Source organism: Oculina patagonica, unplaced genomic scaffold, assembly GCF_052425735.1.
Source record: "Oculina patagonica isolate OP01 unplaced genomic scaffold, crgOcupat unplaced5, whole genome shotgun sequence".
NCBI lineage: Eukaryota > Metazoa > Cnidaria > Anthozoa > Scleractinia > Oculinidae > Oculina > Oculina patagonica.
In genome coordinates this window covers 63,850-88,771 of record NW_027558361.1, presented here as the reverse complement: position 1 = coordinate 88,771, position 24,922 = coordinate 63,850, and the positions used below count along the sequence as shown (strand labels likewise).

General features: G+C 40.2%; 1 protein-coding gene across 2 annotated transcripts in view; it reads left to right on the top strand.

Moving 5' to 3' along the window:
- LOC144640814 (uncharacterized) overlaps positions 1–24,922 on the top strand; it is a 59,397-nt gene that overhangs the window by 12,349 nt on the left and 22,126 nt on the right. For both annotated transcript variants that reach the window (XM_078499882.1, XM_078499883.1), the window contains exons 7-16: positions 468–590; positions 820–879; positions 2,962–2,997; positions 3,098–3,130; positions 3,325–3,426; positions 15,342–15,544; positions 15,870–15,913; positions 16,330–16,797; positions 17,425–17,486; positions 23,308–24,722. In XM_078499882.1, the coding sequence (XP_078356008.1) occupies positions 468–590; positions 820–879; positions 2,962–2,997; positions 3,098–3,130; positions 3,325–3,426; positions 15,342–15,544; positions 15,870–15,913; positions 16,330–16,797; positions 17,425–17,486; positions 23,308–24,722 (2,546 nt within the window). The remainder of the gene's footprint in view (positions 1–467; positions 591–819; positions 880–2,961; positions 2,998–3,097; positions 3,131–3,324; positions 3,427–15,341; positions 15,545–15,869; positions 15,914–16,329; positions 16,798–17,424; positions 17,487–23,307; positions 24,723–24,922) is intronic.

Below are 24,922 nucleotides of genomic sequence, written 5' to 3'. Positions count from 1 at the left end.
TTGATGTTTTCCAGTTTTTTTAAACAGAAGTGCAAAATTTGTTTATTTTTACATTCCATTAGCATTTTGGCTTGATTTTGCATCATTTTCGGTTATTTTGTGACTTTTTAAGAAAATGTTGAAATCCAAGATGGCGGCTCTAATGACGTCACAGCCAATTAAAATTATATCATCTTGTAGAGTAAGCCAAGGGCTTTCTTCGCAATGCAAAATATTTTCACTACGCCTTAACATACCGAAAACTCCGGGGAGGGGTTCCATCCACCCCCCCCCCCCCCCCTTGTACGATGGTGGGGGTATGAGTTTGCTTGTACGTCCGAGGGTTAAAACCAGACGCTGCATGTGTCTTTTACTTGAAAAGTGATGAAAAAGTTACTCATGAGATCAGTTTGTTTGATGGTGACTACATGTACAATGTAAGGGAACAAAGACTTTGATGATTTGGTTGTGTACATTCAAATTAATAGGTCCATCAGTCGGGTGGCCAACAAGCACACCAACAACATCAACCACCACAGAAAAAACAGCAGCAACAGCAGCAACAACAACAGCAACAACCTCTACAGTCACCTTCCACCCAACAAGGACAGGTACTTATAACCCTTTTTTGCAAGCAGTCTTTAAATGGTACTTTAGTAGCTCCTTCTGTGAAGGAGAAAAATGTATCATCAGTCTGAGAATCATACACTTGGTTTTTCTTCTCTACAATAACGTGCATATAATTGTGTTGTATTAAGTCCATGTTGACTTTATTCTTCAAAGATTGCATTATACATTTTTGATCCCATTTTAAACTGCTTTTTCCTTTTTTTCGCACAGGGTCGACAACAAGCTGCAGTGGATTTCAATCATGCCATAAATTATGTCAAAAAAATCAAGGTAAAAACTGCTCAGATCAATCCTTTTGAAATTCACTGTGGACAGTTTTAGTCTATCGAAAAGAAAATGCAATGTTATTGTACATTCACTTTGCTATTGTTTTAGAACCGATTCCAAGTTCAGCCTGACATCTACAAGGCTTTTTTGGAAATTCTTCATACATATAATCAAAGTCTCTTCGAGATACCGACTTTTTTTGCATGAAGTATGAGTCGAAGGTTTATCCTGTGCATTGTTCTTCGAACTTATCCTTACGGTTGCTTTGTAGTTTAGTTTAACAATTTCCTATCTTCGCGGAGGAAATGCAGCCATATAATTTTGTCAAAAATGGCTCGTCCGCGCCGGGTATTTATACACATATTCCTCAACATTACACAAATAAACAGTGCAAATTTCACCGAGATCTGACAATTCTATACTTTAAAATTGCAAGGACCTTTCGAGGCAGTCGATTACGGCAGCGAAATTAGCAAATGAAACAGCAAAATATGCGTTCGACGCTTTGTTTTTGTGACGCCATATTTGAATTGTTATAGGTAGACCGCTGTTCAATGTGTTCAAGGCCGTATCGTTACGATTGCTCCACGAAAGAGCACGAAAAAAATACGGATATTTCCGACTACTGTCGGAGAAAACATTGCGTAAACAAATCGATACACTCAAGCTGCGTTTTTTCTGATTCGTCCCCAGTCGTCTTCATATAGCACGCGGCAATCTCTCCCTCCGCTGTATATTTGCCGCGTGCTGTATGAAGACGACTGGGGACGAGTCAGGCGTTTTTTCGCTCCCCGCCCCCACCCTCTTGCTTCTTCTGTTTTGTGCTGGCGTCCAGGTCTCTCGCCGTTCTCACCGAGCGCTCATCGATACAAAAACACGAAAAATAGAGGGCTGTGGACAGTCTATGCGAGGGTCGGATATCAAGACAGCTTCTTCGTGGGCTTAAGAAGGATTAAACAAAAGCCATATATACAGTGAATGCTATCGAATTATATTTGAAGATGAAATACGAAGGAATTTTGCTGTCTTTGACTGGAATTCCACTCGAACTGCGTAGATACGATCGCATGTTGTAAGGCCGATTCATGCAACATTGCTGTCAACGCGAGGTCACGTCCCTAACGATCTAGGCTGATGACGAAATAGAATGGGCGCTTGTAGCGACCAAATTTGGCCTAAAAAAGAAGCCTTAAAAGAAGCCCCCATCTCTTGCATTTGTTTTAACTTCAATAATATCTTTGAAAAGAGCAAGTTTTTTGGTATGGTTTATTTTTGACGTTTGTAATTTTTAAACGATGTAAGTGCTAGTGGCTATTTATTCGTGTTTTAGTTACGCAATCCATTGTTTGTGCGACGCTTTTTATAGATCGCCTTTCAGACACACGTGCGTTGAGATAAGAAAGCTGACATGTCACTTTTAACATTGTTATATAACGTTTGTAAATGTGACAAGTCACGTTTTTTCCACGAGATCGCGTGATCACCCACAGCGGAAAGTAATCCCTTGAGAAATTAAAATATTCCCTTGAGAAATTAAAAAAGTCCCTTGAGAGTAGACAAGAATGTTCCAAATTTTGCCCCACATAACTGCTATTCTCCTATTTTTGCTTGTAAACAAGCAAAAAAAGACGCAAAAAGGAACAGAAAAACATAAAGGAGGTGAGAAATTAGGATCTGCTAATTTGAATTCAATTATTTCGAAATCCCCGCTATTTCGAATTAAAAACCCATTTACCTTGAATTTGCCCTTCAGTCATTTACTATCGGCTATTTCGAACTCCCGTTATTTCCAGCTATTTTTTGTTTTCCTCGACGGTTCGAAATAACGGGGTTCAACTGTACCCTCGATTATTACCTTCAATTATCACATTTCACAGTCTCATTCTGATAGACTCCTTTTCACCTGATCAGCGCTAGCAGCGGTGGGGGTGACTGCTCTGGCAAAGTCCCACTGGTACTCGATCTCCTGCAAGCTCATACTCTGATCTGAAGGTTCCTTTTTAACTGAGCTTAAGCATGCAACCACCTACTTTCGTTCTCACCGAAGTCTTCGACTAAAATTAATTGATTGTTTATAATTTACAGGGTGCCATGCAGAGAACTCCAATCTCTGAACAAGAGGTAAGTTTACTCCATTTTTTAACAGTACCATTTGAAGTTGTACATGTAGCGTCCTTCAGGGACTTGTCTAATGCAAGTTATTTCATTTTTTCTTGTCTAGACTAATTTGAGAATAGCAGAACTTGCCAATCAGGTTAGAAACATTATTACGAAATTGTGGTTCTACATGTAACTTAATTGAAACAAGTGAATAGTTTCTCTTTTCCCTTGATAGTCAAGTGTCTATCAGAAACACAGTATTTGTTTCCCTTCGTCAAAATATGCCACATGGCTAGCTATTACATGTAGGCTCTTCTTGTTTTCTGAATGTGAGAGTTAATGTTGTAGGTTCATCAACAAGTTGCAAAGTTGTTCCAAAATCAAGAAGACTTGGTGCAAGAACTCACTCGGTTCCTTCCTGTTGATATTGGTGCTGCGACAATGCCCGGGGTTTGTTCAATTGCTTCTGTGTTTGTTTGTTTGTGATGTAACTTTTTTTAGACTACTTTTGGTGGGAACCAGAAGTACATAATCTAGAAGTCCACATCTCTGGTAATGGGTCTTCTGCTATCAGATTCGCGTGTAGGTTATTTTCACAACAGGCCTCGCGCGCGAGACGCGCGAGGAAATTACGTAGATGGCTTTTGCCGCGAACTAGTAACCAATCGCGTGAAAGTATTTTTTACAGCGCGCCTTTGATTGGTTGAACAAATTTTTGAAGTTGGGCAAGAAGAGCCGAACCGAACTGCTGAAAACAAGCGAACGGCACCACGACATTTCTTACTGTTCAAGTTGTTGTTTATCAAAACGTGCATTTAGTGAGGATTTAAATCTACCGGATACGAATCACTGGTCTCCTCTTCTGTCGATGATTACAGCATTGAAGCCGCTAAAAAATCGGAGCATCCAGTAGAATGTGTTGTGTTTTGGAGTCAGATCAGAGTAGAGATGGCAGCGAGCGAAAAAGAAACTGACTACTTCGGCTAAAATTCAAAATGCAAAGACACTTCAGATGAATGGAACTCAAGAGAAAAAGACAGCTATTACATGTTGAAGATGTCTCTTTACATCTTGGCACAGGTTTATTGCTATTGTGGAAAAACGTCCGGCTGACCCTGAAGCGGTTAAAATCGAGCGCGACGACTATAATACACAAGTACACCAGTTTGATTCATGTGACAACAACTTTTTCGAAGTATAAGGACAGGCCTAGGACGGCAAGACAAGAAAAAGAAAGACTTTAGTGACTATTTTTGTGATTCTAAAGGGTGTCTTTGTAGACCTTATGCGTGCAGAGCGGTAAAGGCATAATTTTTTAACCTGAACTCAAACAACTGCAAGGGAAGTCCGAGTACCGCATTTTAGAAATGAATGTAAGCTTAATGCCCTGCCTTTCGGCTTCGAAAAATGGAGTTCTTTTTGAGGAGTAAATCTGAGAACTTTAAGGTAATGTAGTTGTTTATATATAAATGAAAATGCGAGTTAAATTCACTGAACAACCATGATTTCATTCATGCTTTTCGAATATACTTTAAAGTGTGCAGCTAGTTTATTTCTTGTCGAATTGTGTATGGCTTGCTGTCGGCACCACAAATAAATAAATCATATTATTTTTTTTCTCAAGCATCTCAGCGGTCCGGAATCCTGAATCCTTGAATTTGATTGGCTAATTGCGTGCGCCGCAGCGGTCCGGTTTTTCTCAACCGGACCCCGGTTACGGACCGCTCCGAGTTTTCCAGCTTTGCAACTTTTCGAGCAGTTTTTGTTACACTAAAAAAAGAAAAATGTAAACACTAACGAGCAAAACTAAAACTGTTATGGCTTCTGACAGAGATAGCTATCATAGCGAAAGTGAATTCTATTATCCAGATGAGGAAAACATACCTCCAGCCAACACAAATTACGGAAACGCGAGGAACGACAACGAAGAAGATGAAATGCTTACAATCCAAGAGTACATTGAAAAACAGAGGCCGGAAAATACGACCAAGAAAACAGGATATGACATAAATGTCTGGAACAGATATTGTTTGTCAATCGGTGAGCCTAGAAATCTGGAAAATATCTCAGCCAACGAACTAAACGTCCTGCTGTGCAAATTTTTCATGAACGTGAGAAAAAAAGATGGCGGTGTTTACGAACCCTCTTCCCTGACCTCTTTCCAAAGGAGTATTCAGCGGCATCTAAAGGACAAACATTCCTCTTTTAACATCTTCCAAGACATGGAGTTTGCAAAGTCAAGAGAAGTTCTCCTTGCAAAGAAAAGAGAGCTGGTTGAGAAGTACGCCAAGGGAAATCGCCCACAAGCGGCAAGGGCAATCACCGAAAGTGAAGAAGATTTGTTGTTTCGTACGAAACAGTTCGGTGACCACGACCCAGAGGTGCTGCAGCGAACCGTTTGGTGGGTTTTATCCCTGCATTTTGGTTTCAGAGCTCGAGACGAGTCCCGGAAATTAAGATGGGGAGACATTGTCCTTGAAAAAGATCCTGAACGTGATGAAGAAGTTCTGGTGTGGGCAGCTGAAAGAGGTTCAAAAACAAGACATGGCGAAGGTACGCACCAAAGAGCATTTAATCCAACCGCGCGGCCCACAAACAACGAGCGTTCCCCGTAAAGCTCTACAAGATGTTCGCCGCTCATCGCTCGGAAAAGATGAGACACCCGGACTCGCCGTTCTTTTTGGCCATTAACCACAAGAAGAAGCCAGATCACAGATATGGTACTGCAACAGTCCTCTCGGTAAGAATGCGATCGGTAAAATCCTCGTCAACGCAGCCAAAGCCGAAGGACTATCCGGAAAAATCAGTAACCACTCAGTAAGAAAAACACGTAAATCTCGTTTAATGGATGCAGACCTCCCGGAAAACTACGTAGCCCAACTCAGCGGACACAAAAACCTGAAAAGTTTAAATTCATACAAGTCAGCATCTGAAGGTCATTAGCGACGAATGTCAATGGTGCTGAGCCGGTCCTCCGCCAGTTACTCTTGTAACTCTGAGAAACTGTACCCGAGGTCTTGAGTACGGTCTTGAGTACAACTCGGTCTGGAGCACGGCCCTCGGCCTGCGGCCTCGGGCCGTACTCAAGACCTCGGGTACAGTTTTTCCCAATACGGACCTCCCGGCCGGCAAAAAACATATATATATTTTTATTTGTTGTTCAGTAATTAAATACGACGAAACTTAATAAGGACATACTTTCCAAATGAAAGTTTAAGGTACTTATTGTTCATAATTCTCTGTTAAAATACAAAAATTCCTCATGTTTAATTTGTTTTATGAGCTCGTCTAAAAAAACCGGCGACGGGTTGCCTTTACACTTGTCTACAAACTTCAAATCTGTTCAAGTTTCTTTTTTTTTTTTTTTTTTTTTTTTTTTATTGCAAGTACTTACAACATTTAACATACAACATTACGATGATTACAAAATATAGATGTCTAATTTTACAAAAGGAGCTACTTTACAGTACAGCTTAGACAGTGTGAAAAAATAGTTACAAAAATTACTCTATTAAAGTCAATACTATTAACATTACAACACTTAGGATAACATTACAACACTTAGGCTAACAATGCAAAAAGAAAATAATAACAAATAACATTGCTATAATCATTAACAGAGAGAAAACGAAAGAAAATGAACGATCTAGCGAGAAACAAAAACAAAAGGAAACTAATTGCTTTGTAAAAAATTCCATTTCTTGATATAGTTATCGTATTTACCGGATTTGATAGCAATATGTTTTTCTAATAATAGTTTGTCGCGAACGAGGGATATGTACTCGTTAAACTGAACTTTATTTTTTAGGCCGGTGTTACGGTATAAAAAGTATTTTCCTAATATAATAAGATGGTTTAGGGCTAAACAACCACGAGTAGAGTTCAATATACCATATAGGACATCTAAGTTCGAAAGATGGACTCTTTTCCTACTATGAGCATTATACCAATCTTGAAACTCTACCCAGAAAGATTTTGCTTGAGTGCACTCTATAAAAAGGTGCCAGATGGTATGGAGCTCGGTAGGGCAGAAAGGACAAGTTGGGGAGTCAACTTTCTTCATCTTATGTAATAAGCTATTGGTAGGTAGGATGCGATGAATGATCTTGTACTGGAACATCATCATTTTGGTTTCTTTTGTAACGTTAAATGGTAAAAGATAAACCTTACACAGATTGTTCTTTTCTACCCCATATTCAATAAGTTTCCTTTCTGCTGTGGGGGGAGATAGCTTTTCCAAGGATACCAGTTTGTCATAGAGAGTTTTGCAACTCAACGAAGCGCTTATTGAATCAAGGGGTTTTATGGGTAGTTGGTCGTTAGAGTTTAAAAGCTTTTTCCACGAGCGAGGGAAAGCAGAAATGATGCTGTAATACTGTAGAAAATTAAACTTAGTCTTGAATTTTTCGCAAAGAGAATTAAAAGATAGAAAGTGATTTTTTTCTGTGTTAAGTAAGTCTGATATGTGCGTGACTCCAGCCTGATGCCAATGTGAAAAATAAATCGATTTTTTATTAACAATTAGAAACCTATTGTTCCAGATTACTTGCTCTAGTACCTCAGATTTATTTTGAGGATCAGTCACAGTGATTTTCTGCCAGAGGGCTATGATGTCTTTGTAAAATTTTGGGAGGTGTTCACTTAGGCAAAGAAGCTTACAGTCATAGTTACACTGAAATAAGAAAGTGCCACCGACGTTGGCAAGGAAAGAGGTTGGAATATATTTCCATGGAGCGTCGTGGTCTGAACATAGGAGGTTTACCCAGTTTAGTTTTAGAGCTTTGTCAAAAATAGCGAAATCTTTCATTTCTAAGCCACCTTCTTTTTTTTTTCTGTTCAAGTTTCAACAGACGGTTGAAATCACTATTTAAGACTACTACGGCTGTCAAAACGTTAGAGTTAAAACGAATGGCCAATGAAAATAATGTGTTTTCAATTGTTGTATCGCTCACTTTCCTAAAATATTTCCAAACAATTTTCAGTTAGCAATTTATCGAAATTCAGAAAACGAGTAACTCCAAACGATCTTCGAGTCGTGGTTGTTTTTGTAGCTCAGGAGCAAAACACTATAATTTTGTTGATGTAAAGACGTTCAGCAAAGCGAAACATACTTTTGAACCAAAAAATAAACATTTTATTCTATCAAAGGATGCGTTTTCTATTGTTTTTGTTCGCCCTTCGAATGTAATATTAAATTTTGGGAGTTTATCACTGAAAACAAAAGGCAACTTTTTCCCATCTTATACAGTAATTGGATATTTTACCATCACATAACTCATAAAATGAGGTTGATGATTTGCAATTATTTCGGAGTATTTTTTGAATTATTTTTTTTAGTTTTAATTTGTTTTCTGATAGCACGCGCCCCAATGCTAGATGTAGACTTCTAGATTATGTACTTCTGTTGGAACATATGGTGTAACCACAACTTACAACGTAGTTATTTTTACATGTAGTAGTTGTTTGTAGTAGTTTCCTGGCTGTAATGTCTGGACACCAGACAGGTCCTCGATGAAGGCGGATTCTCGCCAAGAAAACACACACACGTTTTCAAGCCGCCATCTTCCTTTATTGCACTACCCACAATGCCTTAGGGCTGGGCCTACACAGGCAACCCAGTTACAACACACTACATCTTCCCCCTTTTTTAAATGAACACAATGGGTACAATGAAAAGCTAGACAAAATCCGATATAACTGTAAACCATAACAAGTAAAGGATACAAATCCAAATGCAAATAAAAGCACTGTTTTAAAGTCTTAACTGGTAGTCTCTTGTTCAATAGATAACACTTCTTAGTCAAAACACTTAGTGTAGTCCTCACGGTCCATATCAGAAAACGATCTTAAGTAGCAAAGTCCTTAATAAGTTCGCTTAGCTTAGCCTTTTCCAGTAACATAGTCCTTAAGCCAGCTTGGCTAAGTTCTCGTCCGTGTTGATCTTCGAGGTTCACTGGTCTGTTCTGGTACCCGAGTAACAGCGGGCTGTGGTGATGGTTCCATAACAGGCTCAGTCACTGATCCTTGTGCTGGGATCTCATCCAGTTCAGGAACAGGAAGGGTAGCTGGTTTCAGTAGTGGTTGCTGAACCAATGGCTGTGCTACTGGCTGAATTCCTAACTGCTGTGGCTGGCAAGCCTGTGGTCTTTGTCCAATGAACCTTTTCACGTGGCCTACATTTCTCTTAAGTAGGGTTTCACCTCGCTCAATGACCACTAAGTCCCCTTTCTTGGATATTTTACTGTATGGGTCTGGATCATACACTGCAGACAGCTTGTTCTGTTTCCGCTTCAACAGCAACACCCTGTCTCCTTCTGCTATGTCTGACTCCGCAGCTCTCTTGTTAGCAGTTTCAGCCCCTCGCTTCTTCTGCTCTGCATCCTGATCCCGTGCCTGCTGGTCTGTGGTACTCGACCTCTCCTCCTCATAATCCCCTTCAAATTCTGGCATCTTTGTTCGCATCTTCCTTCCATACAATAGCTCAGCCGGGCTAACACCTGTAGTGGTGTGCGGTGTTGACCTGTAAGCAAGAAGATACTTCTGAAGCTCTTGCTGCCATGGTTTCTTTTCAGCTTGTGCTGCACGCATTGCCTTAAGGAGCGATTTATTCTGCCTTTCAACCTCTCCGTTCGCTCTCGGCCACAGTGGAATTGTCTTCTTGTGTTTGATTCCAAGCTCGTTAAGGAATTCCTCCATCTCTCGGCTAACTAAGTTTGTCCCATTATCTGTTCGTAATGTCTCAGGGATGCCATGTCTAGTAAAATGCTTCTCCAAGCACCTGATGATAACACTGCTAGTTGTGCTTCTCACTACATCCACCTCAATCCATCTGCTATAGTAGTCGACAGTCACAAGAAGGCTCTCCCCTGTTGGGAGTGGACCCATCAGATCTACTGCAAGGTCCCTCCATGGCTTTGTCGGCATGGTCGTTGTCTTCACAGGAGGTATGGTGGCAGCAGGAGTCACAGCTTGACATCCAAGGCATTTTTTGCAGTGACTTTCCACCATACTGTTCATATTCGGCCACCACACCTTGCTTCGGAGGCGATCTTTCGTTTTCACTATCCCTTGGTGTCCTTCGTGGGCTAACTCTAAGACCCGTTTACGCAAGCTCGCCGGAACAACAATCCGCATGCCTCTCATCACCAATCTTCCAACCACAGTAATTTCATCACGCAACAACCTGTATGGACTAGGCGCTTTAGACCAGTCCCCTGTTTTCCAACAACGAAACACCTCAGTCAGTTCCTCATCTTCAGCGGAAGCTCTCTCTATCTCTCGGGTGGTCATCGCGCGTGGTGTAGCATTGACCGCTACCATTCTGACATACTCTTCGGTTACACCATCACGGGGCGAGGCTGGGATCTTTGTCAAACGACTTAGGCAATCAGCTATATTCTGGCCTGAGGGTACATGACGAACTGTGTACTTGAACGGCATAAGACGCAGGACCCATCTCTCAACTCTGGCTGATGGTTTAGATCTAGGACCATAGATAGCTTCCAGAGCTTTACAATCAGTGACAAGCTCAAATGACTGTAATCCAGATAGGTAGAGATGAAATCTCTCACAAGCCCAGACGACCGCTAGGGCCTCTTTCTCTGTCTGGCTGTATCGACGCTCGACATCACTCAAGCTTCGGCTCGCAAATGCGACTGCTCTCTTCACTCCTTGCTTTTCTTGCACGAGTATAGCCCCAAGTCCAACCGGACTTGCATCGGTAACCACTTCAGTTGGTGCATCCTTGTCGTAGAAGGCCATCATTGATGCCTCAGCCAACTGATTTTTCAGAGCCTCAAATGCTTCATTCTCCTCTTTGCCCCAATGCCACTTGGCAACTTGACGTGTCAGCTTCCTAAGTGGTTCCACAGTTGTCGCAAAATCAGGCAGGAACCGTGAACTGAAACTGACAAGTCCCAGAAAGCTTCGCAACTCGGCGACACTGGTCGGAGCCTTTGTTTCTCGAATAGCCTGTACTTTCTCTTCTGTCGGCCCCACACCATGTTTGTTTAAAAGCAGCCCCATGAACACGATCTGATTCATTCCAATCTTGCACTTATCCTTGTTGAGGGTAAGGTTTCTCTCTTGCAATCGATTAAGCAATGCAACAAGGTTTCTGTCATGGTCCTCTGTTGTCTTTCCATGCACCACAATGTCGTCAGCGATGTTGGTCGCTCCAGGGCACCCAGCAATTGTTTGTCTAACAATGTTCTGGTATTGTCTGGGGCGCTGTTAATACCAAAACTCAACCTCTTGTAGCGAAACAGTGAATCACCAGCTGAAAAGGTTGTGATGTCCCTGGAACCTTCTTCTAGCTCAATTTGATGGAAGCCCATGTTCATGTCAAGTTTTGAGAAAACAGTGCTCCCATTCAGTTCCTCCAGTACCTCATCCACTGTTGGAATCGGTAGCTTCTCCCTTCGTATGGCCTCGTTCGCACACCTCATATCCACACAAATACGTACATCATCCTTGTTTGGTTTGGGAGCAATTACAGCTGGGCTCACCCATGTTGTTGGACCTGAAACCTTCTCAATGATGTCAAGATCAAGAAGCTCGTTTATTTTCTTTGTGACTTTCTCTTTCAGAGGGTAAGGAATTCTTCTGGGTTTCTGTGCTACAGGTTTAACCTCCGGATCAATGTGCAGTTTAAGCTGGTAGCCTGACAATTTGCCAACTCCTGAGAACATCTTCGGAAAACGATCTGCAATACCATCAATGTCATTGCCCACAGAATAAACATTTGCCACACCCTCTAATTCTGGTCCAACTTTCAACACTTGTAATCGCTTAGCTGCTGGACTACCGAGTAAACACCTTCCTTCTCCTTGCGTCACGAGGATCGTTTCCATAGTTTTCCTTCCATTACACTCAATACTCGCCTCAAATTTACCCACAACTGGTAAACAACCATTCCCATACACTCGCAAATTCCTTTTTTCAGGTTGCAGTTTTGCTTTAAGGCCACTCTTCACAAGGTTGTTAAACTGCCTCTCTCCAAGTACAGTAGACTGGGCACCCGAGTCAACAAGCATGCTGGTGGTTGTGTTATCAATCTTGACCATAATCACATTATCCTCACAGGCTCTCTCTCCATTAAAGTTTATAGGGAATGCATAAGGCTCATCCCCACTGTCATATTCAACTTGATTAACTTGCTTGTTCCCTGATCTTGAATCACGTTTAGCATCACTAAAACGCTTTCCTCCACGCCCTCTGCCTTCTTTCACTCTACCACCCCTTTTGCTCTCAGTATCACCCTTACAACAAGCTGCCCAGTGCCCTTTCTGACCACACTTTGCACACGTTTTACCCCGAGCTGGACATACCTTATCACGAGCATAATGTCCCACCTTGCCACATGCATAACACTTCTGGGTTCCAAATCCACTCGACGGTTTCTTGCTGTCGCGGTCCTTGACCATGTTCACGTTACTCTGTCCTCCCTCTCCTTCGGCAATGTTGCTCGCCTGACGCCGTGCCGTTTCCCACGCTCTCGCTTTCTCTATCGCTGCAGCAAGCTGTATATTTGGCTCCTCAAACAGCTTGGTCCGTAACTCCAAGGAAGAAACTTTCTCCAACAACTGATCTCTCACGGCGAATTCAAGTTCCTCAGGTCCATAGCTACAATGCCTTGCTTGTTTACGAAGTCTGAGCACGAATGAGTCGACATCTTCTCCCGGTTCTTGCTTTAGCTGGCGAAGAACATGCCTTTCGTACGCAGCATTTTCTTGCACTCGAAAATAAGCGTTCAGTGTTCGAACAGTTTGTAAATAAACATCATCATCTTGGCCTTCCGGAGCATTGATGATTGCCAGATTCTCGAAAATATCCTGCACGCCAGAACCAGCTCGATAGAGTAATTCGTTCCTCTTTCTCGCGGCGTTTTGAAGATTTGCTTTCCCCTCGGCAAAATGTGTAAACCCTCGCAGCCAAACACGCCATCGCTCACTCAATTCCGATTTCAAGCCCGAAATATCCATCGGTTGGATATTTGTCGCCGCCATACCACTAGAAAGGATTATTCTCGCAATCCTCGTCGCCAATGTAATGTCTGGACACCAGACAGGTCCTCGATGAAGGCGGATTCTCGCCAAGAAAACACACACACGTTTTCAAGCCGCTATCTTCCTTTATTGCACTACCCACAATGCCTTAGGGCTGGGCCTACACAGGCAACCCAGTTACAACACACTACACTGGCAGTACATTAACCAACTGGTTTAGCTAGCCACATGCTGTTAAAAGCAAATGGCCACAATAACTGCATTTGGTAGCCGACTATTTTCTTTCTCATCACTGAAACCTTGGAGTCAATATTGTCAATCTATCAAACAAAAACAGTGACCAGTTAACATGGCTTAGCATCTTAAAAACTATCAAACAAAAACATGGCTCAGCTTCTTCACTAACCTTGATAGTTAAATGTAATAAAGATCTGGGGCCTGTTTCTCAAAGGTCCCGAAAAAGATAAATGGCGCCCGGAAAGCCATAGCAAAATCCCAAACCCTTATGAATGCAGAGCTGTTTTATTCACATATTTTTAATATGAACAGATGTTCTCTTTATACAAAGTTTGGGACTATACTCTTCTCTGTTTTTAAGATATACCGTGAAAACTTGTGTATAAGCCGCACTTGTAGATAAGCCACACCTCCAACTTTGAAGCTTGATTTTAAGAAAGAAAAACTAAAAAAAAGCGCTGAGGTAAAGAAGTAGTTGCTTGTTTGTGATAAGCTTGACCATTGTGTATTTGCTGCAAGCTGAATACATTTTTGTGCTCGTACTATTTCCATTCTAATTTTATCCTTTTTCCACAAGGGGCTTTAATTAGCAATAAAGACAACATCTTGTCAAAAGAGCATCTTTATTGAAAGATATGGGGATTTCAATTGAAGAGAAGCTTGTAAAAGGTATTCTAAGAGTTGAATAAAAAAAAATTAATTTTTTTTTATTCAACCCTTAGAATACCTTTTACAAGCTTCTCTTCAATTGAAATCCCCATATCTTTCAATAAAGATGCTCTTTTGACAAGATGTTGTCTTTATTGCTAATTAAAGCCCCTTGTGGAAAAAGGATAAAATTAGAATGGAAATAGTACGAGCACAAAAAATTGAGTACGATACAAAACGATTGCTTAGTAACCACACAGTCATTTAACGAGAGAAGTCTGGGTCACGTAACTTGGAAAAGTTTGATTTCTAATTATATATTTCAGCTGTGTATATACTACCGGTATAAAGACAATCAGGGAAAAACTTGTTGCTAAATGAGAGTTAAAAAATGGGCAGCTTTGTGGAGGAATTGAGATTCCATGCCAGTTCAATTTAGCTGCTCAAACTAAGTGGAAAAAGAACTACCGACGAACAATTCAAGTTTAGAACCTGAAGACTGAGGCATTACGCCCCCTTTAGACGCCAGACCTGTTACCAAAAGCAATGATCGACACCAACAGGTTTCAATATGTTAAAGGTTTTTAGCACTTTTTCTGACTCCCAACTAGGCAATTTACACCACCAAAAGCAATGGTCCCTTAGATAAGCCGCACCCACGATTTTGAGCCCAAAACTTCATCAAAAAAGTGCGGCTTATACACAGGTTTTAACGGTTCATGTACATATATATAGCTTTGCAGGCCTGATAAGTTTCCAGGACTTTCGAGAAACAGACCTCTCGTCATGAGGTCAAATACTGGAAGCATCTTATATATTTTGATCAGCATACCAGGGTGGCTATCACCCTTGGAGACCCAGGGGCAGTTTATCTTGGGGGGGGGGGGGGGGGAGATCAATACGAACGGAAAAAAAATCGACGACGAAGAGTGACTTTTCTTCACCGATTTTTTTTTTATCTCGCCCGTATAGTCTTTCCCTCGTCCCTACTAACTGCCCCAGGTCTCCGAGGATGGGTGGCTATTGTTTCAAACCAAGAGATGTCTATCCCTGCTTTCATTAGTAGTGTATCAGAAGTACAAGGTATAAGTGTGGCTGTAGATCCACAAAAATCCAATTTGGTACAATGTAGGTATTTTGGACAATTTCTAGAAGTGAGGTGCAGGACTTTTAACCTGGAGATCCTGGGTTCAAATTCTCCTCCCTGCCACTAGATAGATTTGTGTCTTGTGGTCCAAAATTCAACTCCTCAACGCTTTGTGAATAGCCAACTGGTCAGCCTCCTGGCCACTGGTTGGGATTTTTAACAAATTGTTTGTTTAATTTTGTGTCCTCAAAAAGCAAAGCAGTGCTAAATACCCTGACACTTAAAGTGATTTATTTATTTATTATTTTTTGATACAATATACACCCTTGGTTATCATAGAAATAGTCAAAATACATGTAACTCATAGATACCCTGTATGTTTCTAGGGTTTATTATCATCAAGCAGGCTGCAGTTTCACTTAACATCAGCAAGGGGTGAATATGCACCTCCTACAGGAGGAGAGTGTGCGAAGAGGCAGGATTCTCTGGAAGTTCCTTTAAATGAAATTGAGACCAGCGAAGAAGATGAGCTGGCGACTATTTCCGTTACACCTCCAGAAAGGATTTTCCCTTTATCTGATCTTAGCAGGTGAATTCAGCAAATTCTATACATGTGTTAAATATGGGAAAAGTAAAACTTAAATGATTAAGACCACTTCAGCAAAAGGCATTGTGTAGTGCACTATTTGGCGGGGTAATCAGGCCTCTGCATTTATATTTTTTGAAGGGTCGATAAATAGCAATTCTAAAATTTCCTGGGTTATGTTAGAAAATAGAGGTTTAAGAAACTTTTACATATTTGCCTTCTGTTGCATTCAAAGAAACAAGTGACGTTTTAAGCACATCTTTGTAAAAAAAGACTACAAGGATTCTTACATTCTTATATGTTTTATTGTGTTTTATTGTTTTTATAGCCCTTTGAACAGTACTTCTCAATTCCTACAGTCTCTGCAACCTGGTAGGTATTCTGGGTAGAAATTTTGTTTTTAGGTCTTACTTGTTAATTGTGGTAGGTAAAAGCAAATGCAAAGAGTTGTGGTAAGAAAGTTGGGGTAAAAAGGATCATTTTTTGAGAGTTATTTTTAGTTTGCTGAATTTCCATTACCAATGTTCTAAGGCCTGGTCTGCTCCCTATGCTCGCTTGCGCAAGAGAATAGCTTTGGTATAGTGTTCTATCTCTACATGTATCTGTGGTGTAGCTGAGCATCGTATGGACCTGTTAGTTTGGAATTCCTTTTCCACTTCTGCTGCATTCAGAAGCATTTCTGATGAAAAGTACACTGGATGTACATATTATTAGAAATTTATCGTTAAAATATAAAACTAAATTATATAAAATACGCTCTTTACTTCCACTAATTTCCTTTCTGTAAGATCGAGATTCAACCATCCCTACTTATGTTGTGGCTAGAGGGATAGAAGCCATGGATGCCTACAAGAGAGCTTTAGAAACTGGCAAGACACTTGATAGGCGTGTGAAAATTGATTTAATTGGCCAGGATCGCGCTGGAAAGACAAGTCTCGGAAAAGCTCTCAAAGGTGAGCAATTTAACGCCAATGAGCCGAGTACAGACGGTGTAGTAATGCACAAGCCTCTGAAGAATGCTGGCGATCTTCCTTGGAAGAATTCTATCCTGCAAAAAGAAACTACTACATACCATCACAAATGTGCCGAGTACATTAGTAACGAGTTGCGAGAACAACAAACACAAACAGCTCAGAAGACAATCGCTACACCTAAAATTGGATCATCTGCTGAACCAGAAAAAACTCCCAAGGATCAAATCGAAGATTGGGAAGAAAAGGATATCAAAATGGACACTAATTCGGACATAGAAGCAGGTTTGAAGTAATAGCCCATTTCCGAGTTCTCGCATTTTAGAGATCTGGTGCCGATCTGGTGCTCTGGAATTTTCGAGAAGTTGTGGGTGCAAGCGCTCAAAGTTTAAGGGTCTGGCAACTTCCCTTCACTTGTTTGCAATTTTTCCTCCAGTAGCTTTGTGCGGTCTTTGGCAGAATCATCCAGTTTCCTCTGCTTCATTGCCGCTGCTTTCTGGCATAAATCAAGCAATTCAGCTTTCCGTTTTCCTTTGCCACCATCGCTTAATTGTATACCTCTCTCTCGCAAATAATTTTTCAATTCATCGACCTTGAATTTCGAGAAATCTTCACTACATGTTGTTTTTTCACACGAAGTCTCCATGTTTGATGGGATGCAATGCACTTAGCCTCGATCTCGTGAGTCGATTTCGGCACCAGATCTCTAAAATGCGAGAACTCGGAAATGGGCTATTCGTTTGAGCTAACTTATCTACTTGTTTTTCCTCTGCGGTGTGCCGCACCTTTCTGTATCCTAAAATTTGCGATAGGCACGCTATATAAAGTGGAAATGCACAATATTCGTGGGAAAAACACGAACGTAACATTCATTGAATTTGACAGGCTTGATATATTTGTTTTATCTTTCAGAACTCCCTGTGAGCTTTGAAGCTAGCTTTGAACTTGATGCATACGAGAACTGGGAAATGGAGGTTTGGATCTTTCTAGCTCCGATTTTTAAATTACTTTGACTGTATTAAAAGTAAAACTCGTTTGAAGTTAACTTTGTATTTATTTACAATCAACCTTTGGATGACATCAGACTTAAAGGCCCTAAAATGTAAACATTGCTGACTTGAGAAAGCTTCATCATCTGGTTATCCTCTTTTCAGTTTCATATCTTAGTGCGGTAAAACCGTTGCCAATATTTCAGAACAGGATGCTAGACATGGCAGAATGTAGAGTTTGTGGTTTTCTTTTTGTTTTTCAACCCTCGCCACTTATTGTTTACACTTGTTTTTTTGTTTTTGTTTTGCATATTATTGTTTATCCCGGACGTGCATGTGCCAAAAGAAAGGTCGCGTTTTGATTGGTTGTTCGTTTGTAAACTAAGGTTTAACCCATAATAATAATAATAATAATAATAATAATTATAAAAACAATATATAATTATAATAAAAACCTTCCCAAACTCCTTTGCAACTGAAAAATCGTCAATGCCAAATAACTTGGTCAGTTTGAAGTCAGCAGGAGTAGTACGTCGTATAGAAATAACTCTTACCACAAACTACTTCTTGTATAAGTCGTAGGACGATGACGTCATTAGTCACGTGACATTGCCCTGAAGTTCGTTTTTGCTCACTGTTACGAAGATATTTTGTTACTGAAAAAGCAGTCATTGCAGTTTGAAGCACATTGGTGTGAGGCATTTCAGACTGCCCGGGTACCGAACAAAATTTTTATATTAAGGGAGCTATGTACAATTTTCAAAAAGTGGGAGTCTGGGTACAAGTGCGTATCTGGCGTTGCATTAAATGTGAGGAAGCAACAAATTACATGTTGGTAGATATTTATATGTTAAGTACATTTTTATCACTTTTATTGTTATGACGTCATCGGTCACGTGACCAGAACGGACCGCAGTTTTAAATTCGCTTGAAAACTTTACCTGTATCTCTCTCTTAAGTTTTTTTAAGCCAAGTTGTAGCTTTTTAAATAGTGTTTTTAAAACTGGCCATTATTACTTTTTCCTAAAAAAGGACGGCAGTAAAAAATACAACTGAAAAGTTTGTTGGCTTCCTTCTCAACGACCATTTGCGGTAGGAATAAAAGAAAATTTTGCCAAAGGAAGGAGTGTATGCTCTTTATGATGGCGTTGTCAGTTTCTTCTCATTTCATTTACCTTTAACGAGGTTGAATGTAATTCCTTTCAGACGAAAGGAGTGGGCCTGGGGAGAAGTTAAATAGCCGCCCCTCCCCCTCCCCCTGCTGGTGGTCACCCCAGCGGATTTCCCGTGGTCCGTATTGTGGGCTCATGAGTCATGAAGAGCATTTTCAAAATGGCGACTATGCGACAAGATTTTGAGTTATAGAGGACAGTTTTGTCGATGTTTTTCCTTCTTGACGCGATCAAAACGAGTCCCCAAACGTAGGGTACACCTCCTTTATTTGTATTCCCGATAAAGAAGAATATGGAATGAGTAGAAACGTGCGAAAACGTGGGCAACAGAAACTAACAGGGACCTGATCATAAGGTGAGCGTTTCTCATTGAACAATGATTTTTTTAGACTGGTTAAAGCTTATGTCTTCGACGTTTATCATAAGTATCAACTTAGCTTACTGGAGTTAAAGCCGGGCTAGGCGTAAAAAAATAGATGATGAGAACAAGGCGATAGTATTAAATGGCAGTCATTTCGTCGAGGCATACAACTGTTATTTATGTTCGTCATCTGAATTTTAAGCTACTGTTTTCCAAATAATAAGACTCGCTTCCTTTCATTATTTATACGTGAGGAAATGTTCCTCAAAATATTGACCAAGTGGCCATTTTAGGCCGCAAAGAAAAATTACGTCAGGAAAATTTTATGTGATACCTTTGAAATTGGAAGAAACATTTCGGAGCGATTTTACAATACCGGGCCACTTATTTACATATCTCTGAACGCTTTAAGAACGAAGCATAGTAGAAACAAAAGGAACCATTCAAATTCAATGAGATGTAAATTAGTGGCCCGGTATTCTACAGTTTAGCCAACATTTCAGCTCAGCGTGATCTCTTTTTTAAGTTAGACTAGAGACTACTTGCAGTCAACCTGGTAGCTAATCTAGACTTCAATTAAACAGTGCTACTCACGTTTTGGAATGCCTTCTTTTTGGGTATGTTTAATAAATGAGACTATTTCTTAACTTAAAATTTGTTCTTCCCATGATGTTTTATTGTATTGGTAAACATAGATTTACGTTCCCTTTGCATTTTGTGGTCTACAGGTCAGTAATTTTTGGGACTAATAGAATGCCTAATGTTTTGACTGGACATTCTGGATTACTGTTCAGTGAGTTAAACTATGGATTGTACCAAGTTCAGGTAATTGTTGATCTCTTAGTTTTACACATAGTTATGTGACAGACAATTCTGGCAATTCCCTTCCTTCTCTCTTGCCTCTACACACATTCATTACCTGAGGCATTTAAGATCTGCTTTTTGACCAGACATTTGTCTACTTTACAAAAAATCTGTTTGTTTTTAAGGCCTGTATTTTCAGTTGTTGGATGATCTTCAGTAGCATTTTAAAGTAGCAATGTAAAAAATCGAGAGGCCTTAAACTTAAGCAAGCCAGAAAACCCGCCTACTCCCAATATAAAGCTAACTGCAAGCAACATGATGTACCCTTTGGCAACCAAAGTGCTTTTAAGGCTAGCCAGAGTACTATATAGGCTAACCAGAATCTTATGTAGGCTAACTGGAATGGCTTTCATGGCTCGCATGTTTCATGACACATAAGTGCCATACAAGCCAGAAATACCTAGCTCCAATAAATAGCATAACCTGAAGCCACCTCAGCTAACTATACTCAGGCTAACTGGAGTACTGCTTAGGCTAACCAGGGAGCTTTGTAGGCTAACCAATGTTCTATTTGTATATAGTGGAATGGCTCTCATGACTTGTTGGCTCGCACTTTGTCAAGACCCAAGTTTTTTTTAACTCATATTAAAATTAGCCAAGCAGTAGCTGTAAATTTGATTTAAATAAACTACAGCTTAGTTTTTGTTGGCAACTTGCTCTGCAAGAATACCAAACATAGATTTCAGTGATGTAATGCTTTGAAATGAACAGATTACAAAAAATTAATTCAGTTTTAGGGTCCAAAACATTTTTAAAGATTATTACAATAATATGACATTTTTCTGCAATACTTAACGAAAGGAAGGGAGCAAAGAAAATTGATTTCTTCCTTGCCTGACCCAGGTAGACTGGGCAAGGTTAAACCATTATAAGCTTACCCAAAGCCCCATGTTTCTTTCGAAACAACTACAACAAAAAATAAAAACCCATAAATGTCATTTGGCTATCTACAGTAGCAAGTGGAAAAAAATATTGGATCCACTGGCCCAACATAAAAGCAGCCAGTTTTTTTTTCACACACTGAAAAGGGCCATTTAATTTTAATATACAGTCTGCATGCTGGAAAATAGCAATTTCATCAAAATAATAGTTTTTTGTTTGTTTTGTTTCTATTTACAGGTTACTTGAAGACTTTGCAAGGGCATTCCTGTTAGTCAAAATGAACTCAAAAATACACACTGTGTCAATGTAATAAAATTATCACATGATTGATTCCCACATGTTGCCAGTTTAAACCTGAATAGACTTAAGTGACATTGATGGCTTTTTATATAATATGAACATCCCAGAACCCAATAAGATGGGAGGCACGGTGGCCTAATGGTTAGTGCACTGGACTCCGGATCGAGCGGTCCGAGTTCGAGCCCCGGCCGGGGTCACTTGTGTTGTGTTCTTAGGCAAGACACTTTACTCTCATAGTGCCTCCCTCCACCCAGGTGTGTCAATGGGTACCGCCGACATAATGCTGGGGGGGAAACCCTGCAGTGGACTAGCATCCCATTCAGGGGGGAGTAGAAATATTCCTAGCCGCTTAATGCTACAGAAACCGGGATAAGCTCCGGCAGTGTGGCCTGCTTGGCTCGAGTGGCTTCCCCTAGAACCCAATAAGGCTTCATGTAAATACTGACACTTAATTACATGTAAGTTTTAAAACCATTCTGAGGTTCATGACAAAACATTTTTGTTTCAATAAAAACATGTAAAAATAATGAAATAACAGAGAATTTACATAATTATTATCGCAGACCACAAATTTTACTCCAGGTTAAGTTAATGTGTCAAGTTGTTTTGCAGCACAGGCTTGGTTCCACATGGTGTGGTTCCAAATTATCCATACCTCCCCCAAGGATGGTTCTTTGGTTTGGACCCTCCCACCCCCTGGGCTTTCTAGTTTCACTTCATACTTTCTTTTAAAAATTTGTACTATTGAGACCCTCATCCCCCTCAGAATTTCCAATGACCATCCTTGGGGTGGGTATGGATATTTTCTGGAACCGCACAATGTAGGCATTTGCTTATGAAAGTAAGCTGCAGATTGATCTGATTGATACACACTAATCTATTTTCACATTTACCTGTTTTCTATGGGATATATAATTATATATTGTTTTTACCGGTTTCACTTGTAATAATAATAATAATAATAATAATAATATTTAAGATTTCTATGGCTCAAATTAACATGTAAATATGACCAAATGGGCCTTCCAATTATATAGGAAAAAAAATACTAAGAATATAGGAGTTTTAAAAACTAGCTATTTACAATAATGTACAATGACTAAGTAAATACTAAGAATATAACAGATGTAAAACTATTTACAATAATGTACATATGACTAAAAAAGAGTTTAAAAAGCCTAAAAATATAATTAATAGATAATAAAAATGATCTTGCTCATACGCTTTCGTAAATAAGAATGTCTCCAGTTTTGATTTAAAAAGCTTAAAATTCTCCTCGTGTCTTATTTCGCTCGGCAATTGATTCCAGAGCGTTGGAGCAGCAGCCGAAAAAGCTCTGTCACCTAGTGTCTTCTTGGATGGTGCGAGAAGCAGTTCCGAATTCGAACGAAGACCGTACATAGAGGGACTCTTAATATAAATAAGTTTGTTAATATAGTTCGGCGCTCTGCCATTTATAGCTTTAAAAGTAATAATTAAAACTTTTAAATCAATTCTGAATTTCAATTCATGCATCCTGTTTGGGTATTACTTTACTTTCTTTGTATCGTTTTGGATCATCGAGGCGTAAGTTTCCTAACTGTAGGTAGAATGACCTGAGAAGAGGCCACATTGCTAAAATAGCTATTGCCTTAACTTTAGTTAGTAGTCTTAATGTGACCTCATGTAATGTTGCAGAAGTTTTCCACCTAAAAAATCTAGTTCGCACTTGCCTTTTGCAACAATTGACACCTAAACGATGAAATCTACCAGTTGTTACCACTCTTGTCTACAAACGCGAATGACCCCTTGCAATAACTGCACCAACTCGGCCTGCGGCCCCATTGGGTGTATAAATCAGCTCATATCCGACGCGTCCCCGAGGAATAACAGTTAAATATCTAGGCGACGAGGTAGTATTTCGAGTTTGCTAACTGCCAAAGTGTTGGCAAAGTGTTGGCAGTTAACAAACTTATAACTGTACAGTCAGCTCAACCTTGTTGGATTGTGTAACCTGACTTATTGTTTTAAACGTAAAATACTTGCCGCTGTTATATTTAACAAAAAAAGCATGAAGCATATCCGTAAAGATGAGTGTGTGGCAATATGTTATAGTCTGGTCGGTTCCATCTAGTTTTATGCATAAGCTACATGTACATTACGAAGAACGCGTCTTTGAAAAATTTGGAGTCGATGTAACGACATCCATCTTAACGTGGGTCTATTATACATCTTTTCCTATTCACAGAAAAATGAAAGTATACAAGCTAAAATATGCTACCCATTGAAAGAAATGCCCGAAGAAATTGGGAGCATCGTAGAAAACCTAGAAAAGAAGGACTTTGTTAACCAAGAAGGAATCTGGCCAGTTATTCGGGACTTTGCTGGACAGGCTGTTTATCGTGCCATTCATCCCATCTTCATGTCATCTCAAGCAGTTTATCTGTTGACGGTTGATCTTACTAAGGAACTTTCTGCTACAGCCCAATGTCGTGTGAAAGAGGATGGTCACAATGAAGTTGAGATTTCAGCCCCCGACTGTAATGACACTAACTTAGATTACATTATGAGGTGGCTGGACTTGGTACACTCCTTGAGGCTTTCTGAAAATGGTGACGAATTGCCATCTGTAATCCTCGTAGGGACACACGCTGACTGTGTAGATAACGAACCCGATGAAACGATTCACATTTTAGAAAACACTCTATGCCGCAATGCAAGAGTTTTAAGCCGATGCATTGTAGCTACCTTTAATGTAGATAACACCCAAGCTGGTCAACCCCACGACCAAGAAGATCCACGAATCATTAGCTTGCGTAAGAAAATAATAGAAGTGGCTGACGCCATGCCCCAAACGAAAGTCAAATTGCCATTAAAATGGCTTCAGATTGAAAACGAGGTCTACCAACAAGCCAAGCAGGAAACAAAGTATATGACACGAAGACGATTCAAGCTGGAAATCGTTGACAAAATCTGCCAACTGGAAAAAGAAGATGACTTTGAACACCTTTTAGATTTTTTGCATGATCGTGGCACAGTAGTCAATCATGACCGTGCTGATAATCCGGATGGACTGGTTGTACTGGATCCACAATGGCTTATCGATGTACTCTGTAAGATCGTGAAAGTCAAAGAGAAAGAAGACGAGGGACTGGCTATTTGTTCGCTCCGTCAAGACCTTCGAGAGAAGGGCGTTCTTGATCCCGAGCTTCTTGATTATGCATGCAGGACCCTGGATCTTTGTAATATCAAAGATTCTCTGCTCTTTATTATGAAGAAATTTAATCTTCTTTGTGAATGTAAGGGCGAAGACGACAAGTCTGTTTACTTGGTTCCATGTATGCTGACAACAAAGCCAGAAGAAAATCTGATACCCCGCCCAGCAATTCACGGTTCCCAACCTGTGTACGTTACATTCGACACCAACTACGTTCCATCAGGGCTGTTTTCCAGACTCCTCGTTCTTTTTGGTGAATGGGCTTCATCAAGAACCACCTGTAAACAGCAACGACTTTTTGCTAATGCAGCTCGGTTTGTTGTTGGAGAATCGACTTGTCTGGGTCTTGTCTGCTACAAAAGTGTCTTCAAGATTCACATTTGGGCGATGTACCCAGACTCAGACCCAGTACATACCAGGCAAACGATTTGTGCTGAGGTGTTCAGGTGAATATGCATGAGATCGATTGTTGTTGAAAAAAAATGGTTTGTACATCACGATTTTAAGTGCAATTTGAAATAAATAATCCGACCAAATCTTTAACAGGCTGGCAAAATACCACGAGCACAACAACTGCAATTTGTAGTCTTAAAAAATAAAAACCAACAAAAGTTTGAGTTAATGATTATTTATAATTATTTTCAAT